Genomic DNA, 10,933 nt, shown 5'->3' on the forward strand with positions numbered 1-10,933 from the left:
CTAAATGTTGTGTTCAGTCCTGGATCATGAGGAAAATGCCAAACACATTATCCCCAAAGCCTGGAGAGACGAGGCAGTCATGCAAGATATTCGTAGCAGGAAGTCATGATGACAAAAGGCAGCGAGTCTACCTGAAGCATGACTATAACACTGCTGGAGCTCTAACCTGGTAGGCTAACTTGTGGCTGTGGAGAGATTTGAATGAATAAGGCAATTATTTTTAGCTTTTTTGGTATCCCTATATCCCAGTGTAATAAATACAAAATACAAGATAGTTCACTCACATGAAAAGAAATTGAAATTTTAATTTCAAATTTAGAATATAAGAATTTAAAGGTCACAATGGTCCATGTATAAAGTACAATATAATGAGAAACATCTGCTTTTTCTATTTTTCAAGTTTACACATAACACCGACAAGAAACTGAGACTCTCCGCCTCAAAGTAAAATTTGCGCCAATTAAAATGTCTTGCAGCTGTAAGGCACAAGTTTTACTACTGTGATACAAGGAATCAAGAAGTAAGTACCAGTGAAACATGATTGTTTATTAACATAAACACTCAACTATGATCAGTAAATAAATTGTGAAATAGTTCACAAATTCAATAAAAAAATTAATTTGCTGGGACAGAGGCTACTGGGGCGGTGCTGGCCGGGACTGGAAATAGGAACTACTGAGCAGAGTGCTGCTCGGGCCTGGAATCGACTCCATGGAGCCCGGAGGGAGGAGGACTGGAACTGCGGACTGCTGCCGCTGCTGACGGGCAGTACGGAAACGAATAAGCATCCCCATAGTCTCCTGCTGAAACATTGACCACTGTTCCTCTGTGAGCATGCCCACCTCGGTGCTCAGGTATTGACAGTACATGACTCGGTTGTTGCTCAACCCCCCAACGGCTGCCTGCAGGGACTCCATAGCTACCTGCAGGGACCTCATAGCCGTCTGCAGTGAGGACATGCTGTTTGGGATTTGAAGAACTGCCTTGTTGACGCAGCGGCTGGCGAGCTTGGCCTTCTTGCCCTTTAACTTTGGGGTTTGACTGGAGGGAACAGGAGACGGAGACCCAGGACGACTTGATGACCTCGCAGGCTCTTCGTCTCCTTCTTCTTCTTCCTCTTCCTCCTCCTCCTCTTCCACTCCGGTATTGGTGGACTGTGCCCCTTGAAGCTTTTTAAACACAAGCAAACAAACATTAACATAAATATCAAATGCATACAAGGCAAGTGCAGACATTTTATAGCACATTTACTTTTGCTTAACTACTTCCCCTGAAACGCCATTAAACAGAGCAGCTACAAGGGAGAAAAAAAACAAACAAACAAAAGGGCATATTACTCTACCTTTCCCAGGCTGCTCCGGCGGATGGTCATGTGCTTGTCCAAGAATTTGAACATATCTGAAGTCCACCGCTGCCTGGCTGTCAGTGGTCGTGTTGCTTGCTCATTCTTCTTCTTCCTTAGTTTACCATAGACGGTCCGCATGTTGCGGAACCACCCCCAGAGGAAGTTCCCTGAGCACAGTCGAAAAAAAAACACAAACATAAATGTCCCGTTTAAAAAAAGATAAAAAACGTTAGAGTGTTTTAAGATACTGAGCATCAACAGAAATTACAGAGACATAGCTCACCGGTAACTCCTAGCTCCTCGGCCTTCTGATCCAGCAGCTGCTCTCGCCTGCGCTTGTCCTTGAAGTCGCGTGCTGTCTGGTCGTAGAAGAACGGGTGAGCTGCAAACCACTCTACGAGGTGGTCTTCCTGTTCGGGCGAGAGAGTCGCCTCTGGCTCCATCCGGATCCTCTTCTTGACCCCGGGCCAATGCGACACCATTGGCTTTTCATCTTCTATCTCCAACTCTGGCTCCCCGGTCACAACTCTGTGGCCAACACGTCCGTGCAGGCTGGCTGACGAGCCCGGCTCCAGCATTGTGTGTGGCATGTTGGCAATGAGTGACAGCGAGGGGTCACTGTTTTCGTCCGAGTCCTTCTGGTATTGAGAGGTTGCAAGAGTGATGTCCGAACTGGAACTGGCAGGCAGGCACTTCTGCCATCTCCCTCTTCCTTTCATGGATCTACGTGCAGTCCTCCTTTCCATTGGCGGGATGCTGAATCTTGACACGTTTTTTTGCATCATGTTTGGTGACTGGCTGTAGACTTGTTGGCGCTGTCGGCACACCTGCATTTACAGTTAGAGGTCAAGTGATTAAAAGCTCTCAAGGTCACCAACCAGTCCCGCCGACCGCTCGGCAAGTAGTTATTGAGTGTCTGCAGAGTGTCTGTGTCCATGCAAACTATGGGTAACAATCTGCTAGCAACCAAAGCAATCGCTATGAGGTTTTTGGTGCAACACAATACACCTCTTTGCCATTAATTTTAGCTTGTGACAGCCAGCAACCACTTGCCAAGCAGTCGGGGATTACACATTTTACCCTAGCGACCAGTGGTTGGCAGGATGATAGTCAACTGGTCTCTAGGCCTGTGTAACAGGGGCATAAGGCAACAAAAAAAACTATATACAGTTTCACATTGTTGGTCATATAATTAATAAAATTATATTCCAAGTTTAAGTACATTAAACCTTATTTAAAACTATATATAGCAGAGTACTGGTGATTTTCTTTTGGTAGAAATCCAAGGCCAAAAACTGTTTGTGTGCAAAATAAATTATATTCCCAAGAAAGTTTGCTTCAACTCAAATCATGTCAAACAAATTCTTTTAAAAGGTAAACACAGAAATAGATACATTTCACAGTGCGATTAAGGCTCACTCTAATTTGTAAAAGTCTTGTCTTTGACCCGCAGGGCTCGCAAAATTGCTAGCCCGACGTCCCGGAGCTAGCGATATCTCAGCCCCGACCGTTGGGCTATTTTGGTGGCCCGACCGGAGATATCGCTAGCTCCGGGACGTCGGGCTAGCGATTTTGTGACCCCTGGACCCATTTAGTCACCAAAGCCTAAAGTGGCTTTCTTGATCATTATGACTTCCAGGAAGCTAACAGAAAGTCCTAAAGGTGATCTTCTCCAACTATCTCTCCTGATGTAAATTAACTGGGGTCTAATTTCTTACCTATAAGTACTGATTTACCAATGATAGATTGTATATTACCCCAAGTACAACTAGTATCACTGTTTTATATTTATGTAGCAATTAATTGTACAAAATAATGGAAATGTGAACAACTGGGGATACATTATTAACATGTCCCCATGTGTCTCAGACTTCCCTGTCACGTAAAAATTTCTGCACTACCAAACTGTTTCTCTTTTACATTAACTTTCACGTCTTTTCAGTTTTTCAGATCATGTAAAGTTCTTCCCACACACTTCACAGCCAAATGGTTTCTCTCCCACATGAAGTTGCATGTGTCTCTTTAGATTGCTTCCTCGGTTGAATCCTTCGCCACAAACACCATAGCCATATGGTTTCTCTCCAGTATGGACTATCTTGTGAATCTTCAAACTTTCGTGATTAGTAAATATCTTACCAAAGACATCACATCTAAACAGTTTTTCTCCTGTGTGAATTTTTATGTGTTTATTGAAAGTAGAAGAATGTCTATATTTCTTTGTACAAATCTTACAACAGAAAGGTTTCTCTCGTGTGTGGATTCTTATTTGAGACTTAAGATGAGTGTTTTGGTTAAATCTTTTGCCACAAACCTCGCAGCTATATGGCTCATAACCCAATGGCCTCTCTGCTGTGTGGACTTTTCTGTGAGCCTTGAAATGCATCTTCTGCTTGAATCTTTTACAACAAACACCACAACTAAATTGTTTCTCTACTGTATGGACACTCTGGTGTCTTTTCAAATCTCGTGAATATGAAAATCTTTTGCTACAAATATCACAACCAAATGGTTTCTTCTCCTGTGTGAACTCTCATGTCTCTGTCAAGACTATACCGCTGTCTTAAAGTTGTTTCACAAACATTACAGCCAAATGGTTTCTCTTCGGTGTGGTCTGTCCTCTGAGACTCTACATTTTTCCTCACTGTATGAGATTTCTTAATTTCCAAGCTGGAGCTGGAGGATAATTATTTTGAATGACATGTCATGTGTTTTTGAAGAGACTGCCTTTGGAGAAACTCTTTATCACACTCTGAGCAGCTAAAGGATTTGTTTAAAATGTTAAATGCCCCCTGACTCTTTATGCCTGACTCAAGTTCCCTGCTCACCTTCCAAACATCATCACTGTGTCTGGTTTTAGGTCCAGAATCTGATACAGGCTCCTTCCAGTCATCATCATCATTACTCACTTCAGTCTCAGAAGAGTCTGAAGCCTTTACATCAGTTTTTGGTTGTAAATAAATATGTGTATCAAGGTTCCCTTCTGATTCTGGTCCTCCACAGTCCTCTTCATCAGGCTCTGTTTTTACCTGTTTAGCTGGGCTGCTGGTCAGAGGCTCCATCTCACTGTTGTCTTCAGTTTGGCTTTGATGAAGCTGCAAAGACTGAGACTTCTCTTTATCATCATCTTCACTCTTTACAGTAACAATAGTGAATGGGAAAGTGGTGACATCAGTCACCTTCAATCCATTATGCTGCTCTCCCTCCTGATTGGTCCAGAGTTCTTCCTGTTCCTCCTTTATCTGCAGAGACTCTCGGTCCTGCTGGTCCAGACCGAGGCTCCATTCAGGGTGATCCTCTTTCATCTCCAGCAGCTGCTGAACTTCTGCAGAAAACAGCCGAACACGTGGAGTTAAATTATTATAAAGGCAATTGTAGCACTGGAGTATTCTAGGAATCTGATAGAAATTAGAAGAAAGAATGAAACTATACTGAGATGAGTGAAAATCTTTAGCAAGCTTGTGTTTCTAGTCTGTTTTCAGCCTCCAATAAAAGAAATGCTTTATCATTGTACTTCCAGTGAGTGTTTTTAAAAGAAATGCTGTCAGGATGAAGGAGTTTGTGAAAGTGAAACAAGTTGGGTTTTTTTCACTTTGCTTCACCAGAGTTTATAAGATAATTCCTGCTTCAAAGCCATCATATAAATAATAATTTAAAGGTGCAGGCCATAAAATTAGATATATATGTTATACTCATAAATATAGAGTATTGAATAATGTGTAATTATGTCTTCCAGCAAAGAATGAATCAATTACAAAACCATTACAAAATTACTTGTTTTAAAGCTCAGTTTTTAAAACCTCACGGTGTAACTACAGCCCAGCAGCTCACAGTTTGCCAGGCATCAAATATTTGATCAGGTTAGAAAAAAATAATTCTGAGGCCAACAAAGATTTGAATGGGTACATGAAGCTGAGGATCAGGATTTTTTAAATTATGAGTAATATAAACCATGCAGCAGTATATTATTGACTAATTCTGAATGGATTATCTCCTGAGTGACGTTTGGTCCAATTAGAGCATCTTTCTCCTGCCATGTGATTGCATTTGTCCCTAAAAATCGTGAACCTTCATCTTAATTTTTATCGATGGGATAAAGATTTGCGTTCATCCTCCAGCTTCACTGTGCGTTTGTATTATGCTAACCATAGCTCTGTAGCTAGCCACCACAACATTATATACCAGCTAGCCCAACTTCAGCAACCCTACAAACGTCACTGGTGTTTCGTTTTCTGTCTTCATTTATGTTGGATAGCAGAGCTGTATGTTTTTAATTTTTTAGAAATTTTTCAGAACTTCAAACTTCATAAATCCTGTTTCTCGTGGATGCCTGGATTTGAAACTTTATTGCAGAGCAGCCACACGGATCATTTTATTAAAGATGAAAGAATTTAGACAGTTTTTATCTCTCAGTGTTTGTTTGGGACCTGAAGAGGAGTTTGTACCCGGAAATGACTAATGACCTCAGACTTAATAGGTGGATAGCTAGGATTATACACTTAACTGGGAGGGGTAAGACAACAGAACACAGCTGACTGCAATCTACTCCGTCCCAGGAAATATATTTAACATACTGATATAAATACATAAAGAATATTAACATATTCCTCACCTGAGCTAACTGCTCAGTTTAGTTTAGTTTTTTCCCCCCCATTATATGTGCGTTTAAAAAACAGATTCAAATGGTCACTAAATCCAATTCAGTCCAATTCATTTTTATTTGCCTCATACATAATCACATAAAGAGGCTCAAAGAGCTTCACAGGCATAAAAACAAACAAACATAAGAAATGAGGTCACTTACATATTAAAACAGAAGTTTAAACAAACAAGCAAAACCATCAAGAACACACAGACGTCACACGTTAGGAAAAATAAACTGCATATAAATTATAACTCAGTCCAATTCAAGAGAAACATGTCCATTTTTTCTTTGTATGACATTGTCATGGTTACATATCCATTAGCGCTATTTGGCATGGACCTGACTTGTAAACTGAAAACTGCAAAAACAAACAAAACAACAACAACTTTTATTTGTGTATTTGCTAATGGTTTTTTCATAACCTTCCCTGTCTTTCTCATTATGTTTGGTGCACCCCTATGATATGCTGCTACCCTCACCTATGGCAACGAGCTGTGGGCAGTGACAGAAGTGAAATAATGACACTGCAGATAAAAGTAGAAGAAGAAACAAGACTCGTCTGAAGGATGTCTCTGCTCTCTGTGTAAGTGTGCAATCCTGACATGCACCTCCTGGGGAATGTAACTACATGTCAGGTCAAAGTTGCCAACTAATGTGGTTGTTCTGTTCAGCACTGTTGATTAGTGAGAGAATAACAATCGCTGTCTTGATAGGAATAATAATTACAGCATCAATATAACGACTCACAAATACCAGCAGATTCCTGGAAGGAGAATGCTGAAACTACAAAAAATGGGGGAAAACTGGAGGGAAAAACATGTTTTTCTGACAAAGGTGAGGACCCAGTATTTTATTTATTTCTGTTGGCTGGCACTACATATGAAACACCGGGACAAACCGCAACTAACCCATAATGCACCAGCACAAGTGTAAATGCCAGCAAAAATGTCAGCCACTTATGTAGGTTACGTCACCAGCTCCCCACAGAAATCCAAATCAGCCCTTAGAGACTGCGTGGGCTTCTGTGCTTAGACTGCTGCACCTTAAAAGTGGAGCTAATTTGATGCCCTGCTCCACAGACACACAAAGGCACACAGTAAGAAGTGGTGTGTAAATGTGTGAATGTGGCTTGTAAAGCAAGTAAAAAGTAATTTGAGTGTTCAGTCAGAAGAAAACACTGCTATGGTTACAGTTCTGGTCAGAAGTTTCCATCCACTCATCAAGGGCATGAACACCATGGTGATTCTGGCCTTTTAATGAGTGATGCTGTAATGTATGTCTTAAGTTGTCAGGATCAAAGCCTGTTCAGATTCAGAGTCATCTTTATTTGGCAGAGTTTGTGCATACAGATGAGGAATCTGACTCTGGTTCCCTTTGCTCTCTGTATACAAAAAGAAACCATTTTAAATAAGCAACATATTCACAAGGAGAACATAAATATGAGGATACAAGTAACAGAAAGTCTTAAAAAACTGTGCAAACTATAACAAACGTCTGTATACTGGTGAGTGCAACCTTGATGAACCTTAGATATTAATTTTAAAAGTGCAAATTGTGTAGTACAATGTGCACATGGCCTGAACAGTGGGTTATTTCAGTGTCCATCCAGCCTGGAGGAAGAAGCCATTGCTGTGATGACTGCTTTTGTAAACAGTGCTCTGTAGAAGCTGACCTAAGGCTGCAGCTTAAACCAGGATGTTTAAGGATCTGCAGAGATCCATCCATTCGCTTCCGCTTATCCTTTTCAGGGTCGCGGGCGGCGCTGGAGCCTATCCCAACTGTCATAGGGCGAGAGGCGGGGTACACCCTGGACAGGTCGCCAGTCTGTCGCAGGGCCAACACACAGGGACAGACAACCATTCGCACTCACATTCACTCGCACAAGTACAAATTATTCAGACGTGTCACCACTTTGGTCTTGAAGAACTGTCAGACTCAGAAAGGAGGACTATGGTTAGGATGTTCAGGAACAGCCCAGGAAACATCGAGGCTCATACCTGCCATGAACTGGAAACTACTGTAACACCAGCACAACTGTCCACAGTGAAGCCAGGGTTACAGGGTACCGACCAACAAAGAAGCCTCTGCTCCAAAATCAAAACCTTCAAGCTCAACTGAAATGTGCAGCTGCCCACGTGGACGGGCCAAATGCCTTCTCGAGAAAACTTTTGTGGTCAGACGACACAAAGATTGAGCTGTTTGGTCACAAATACAAGAGTCGAGCTGAAGAATTCAAACCTAAGAAGACTGACTGTCAAACATGCTGTGGCCCATTTCCTGCCAGTGGTACTGGTATATAACACAACGTGAATGGAATAATTAAGAAGGAAAACTACCTCCAAATCCCTCAACTTCACATCAGATCAACAGCTTGATGGTTCAAGCTTGGACATGGTTGGATGTTTCCGCAGGAGAACGATCCCAAACACATCACTGGTTTTGAAATGGATAAAGCAGGCTACCATTAAACATCTGGATTTACGTGGCTCTGACCTCAACCCTATTTGAGCACTATACTTAAGAGCTGATCTGTGCCAAGGAAAGAACCAATTTAAAAGCAAAAATTATGCCAGGAAGAGTGGTCAAATATTCAGTCAGAATTATGCCAGAAGCTTGTTGATGGATACAAAAACAACAAAAAACTGAAGTGCAGTTTGTTAAGGGACATTTAACCAACCGAAAGTTTAGATTTTATGTTTATATTTGAATCTGTATGTATATTTTTGACCCTGTGTGGATGAAGAGGAAAAAAAAAAACACGCATTAAAAATACAATCATTCCACGCTGCAAAAAGATCAGATAAACTCCATATGACAGTGACATTCGTGACCATGATGAGTGGATGTAAACCTGTGACCACAGCTGTAGATGCAGAATCAGCCCTCCACCCTGAAGCAGATCGGAAACTGGGAAAGATTGGATCGCTGCACTCCTCCTCGTAACCAACCTTAACTCACACCGGTGTTACTTGTGTCCTACGAGCTGTTCCAGGATAATGTGAACTGATTTAATGAAGTGAAAAGAAAAAAACCCCAAAAAAACCACACACGGCCATCCCTGTCTGGTGTGTTAGCAGCTAGCCCGTTTCCTCCACATTAAATCTGTCGTTATTCTCACCGGAGGTTTGGCTGCCCTCGTCTTTCTGCTGCTGATGGACTCCGAGCGGGTTAATCTGCTGCATCTCTTCGAAGGACAGACTCTCGGCGCTGTGCTGCTGCAGATAATCCGCCCCATTCATGGTGTCCGCAGATATTTTCTGCTTCACAATAAACTGCAGGCTCCTTCGGAGTCAGCACAAAAGATCACAGTCGCACACTTACACGTCACTGCTGCTCGGGTCCCGCGTCTACAGATGACATCATGCGTTATAACTGGAGACGTGTAAACATGAATCCGATATGTTATTATTATTATTGTAATTTTAAATAAGTAATATAATAGAGTTCTAAACAGGATAACTTTTCTATTCCAGATTAATTTCACAATTAATCTTAGTTTAAAAGTATTAATATATCTGCACAAAAATACTTTACTGTTCCTTTAGGTGACATCTCTAAGATGAATGGGCGTGAACTAATAAAGATAATGATGTAAGAGGCAATCATGCTAGGCGAAGGAGCATTACTGATGATGTGTGTCACAGTGGTTTTTGTTTCAGTAATTAGAATATTGGTCTTGGTTGTGATCAGAGTCCCTGGGTGCGTCTTGAGGGTCACTGTGGTGCTGGTGTTCTGTTCTTGGTCTCAGCGGTCTGTAGCGTTTGCCAGAAAACATGTTTGGCCGTGCTGAGGCAGATGAAGGTACCAAGGAATTTGAAGGTTGGCACCACTGATGCAGAGGGGGCCAGGTCTGCACCGCTGCTCCTTTGTTTTCCAATCTCAAAATCTCTGTAGGCAGAGTCAGTCGTTGTATCACAGGCAAATGTGATGATGGGATGTCCAGGATGATAGTGCTGTATAGTCAGTAAAAAGCATCCTCTCAGAGCTCCTCTGGTGTTCTGTGGCATCCTCAGTGGACCACTTTGCTCTGGTAAGACTGCTGTGTGTTGAAGGTGGGAGCGAGACAGCCTGTGCTGATCTGGATAATGGTGAGACTCAAAGTTGGGGACATGGCTGGTCTGACAGTGTTATGCTATAGCTGCCTGTGACAGGACACATCTGTCTGCTATTCATCACCTCACTGAAATGTGGTGCTGGTCCCTTCTGGAGCATTTTAATGGAATTATCAGACAAATAATAACCACAAAAGAAGCTCATTAATCTGTTTTGGTGACTGAAATTCATAGTATTTTATTAGTCTGTTGCTAATAAACCACCAGGTAACTGTGTCTGTGCATTAACACCACCGCTGGCTGCTAATTCAACACACCACTTAAATATGATAACTTCTCCAAGAACCCTAATTCAGTGGCAGCCAAATCAGTAATATTTAGGCTTCAAAATGCAGAGTCCAAAAACAGCGAGTGACATCATGGGTACGACTTCCATCTTTTAGATACAGTCAGGATTCAGTGCTACCTGCTGTTTGGTGACGCTGTGAAAGAAACCAACTCAGGTGCATAGCTAAAAAAAAAAAAAGAGAATAATTGAACTCCTGAGTTTATAAACTTTGTTGCAAGTGTGTGATCTTTTGCTATGAAATAAACTGATGTGCAAAAGTCTTGAGCCAACCCTCATTTCTTTATATTGTGCTTCCAAGGAGACACATGTCCTTTAAAGTTTGGAGAATTATTCCAGAAAGAAACAACAGAAAGCTGCCTCAGAGTTCAGACTGTAAAAGAATAAATCTGGTGACACAAACATTTCTAGCTAATTATACTTGTATAAACTCTTTTTGCCTCGTATACAATATTTCCACATGTTTGCGAAATATGAAGAAATGAGGAGCTGCTCGACACGTGCACAGTTCTCCGCACTGTCTGCCTTTGGTGCATCGCTCTAAAAAT

The 10,933-nt window shown here is 41.7% G+C and overlaps 1 protein-coding gene across 2 annotated transcripts; it reads right to left on the reverse strand.

Moving 5' to 3' along the window:
* Positions 1–313: 313 nt before the first annotated feature.
* Positions 314–9,333, reverse strand: LOC102215007 (uncharacterized). 2 transcript variants are annotated; one of them, XM_005743380.1, is made up of 6 exons: positions 9,106–9,333; positions 4,522–4,667; positions 4,372–4,446; positions 1,629–2,172; positions 1,343–1,512; positions 314–1,169 (listed from the first exon to the last, which is right to left on the reverse strand). In XM_005743380.1, the coding sequence occupies exons 1-6, from the start codon at positions 9,224–9,226 to the stop codon at positions 636–638; spliced, it is 1,590 nt and encodes a 529-aa protein (XP_005743437.1). In that variant the 5' UTR covers positions 9,227–9,333; the 3' UTR covers positions 314–635. The 2 variants fall into 2 exon arrangements, with proteins under 2 accessions (XP_005743437.1, XP_005743436.1); XM_005743379.1 differs by having other exon boundaries at positions 315–1,169; positions 4,372–4,667.
* Between the last annotated feature and the right edge of the window lie 1,600 nt (positions 9,334–10,933).

Source organism: Pundamilia nyererei, unplaced genomic scaffold (assembly GCF_000239375.1).
Source record: "Pundamilia nyererei isolate P.nyererei 1_Seehausen unplaced genomic scaffold, PunNye1.0 scaffold00131, whole genome shotgun sequence".
NCBI lineage: Eukaryota > Metazoa > Chordata > Actinopteri > Cichliformes > Cichlidae > Pundamilia > Pundamilia nyererei.

Bases quoted from the DNA above. Each gene is read 5' to 3' on its own strand.
- LOC102215007 (XM_005743379.1), bottom strand. From the start codon at position 9,226: ATGAATGGGGCGGATTATCTGCAGCAGCACAGCGCCGAGAGTCTGTCC. The intron at 4,668-9,105 runs GTGAGAATAACG...TGTTTTCTGCAG, and splicing joins CGAGGGCAGCCAAACCTCCG to AAGTTCAGCAGCTGCTGGAG. The intron at 1,170-1,342 runs GTAGAGTAATAT...GTGTTTAAAAAG, and splicing joins GCCGGAGCAGCCTGGGAAAG to CTTCAAGGGGCACAGTCCAC.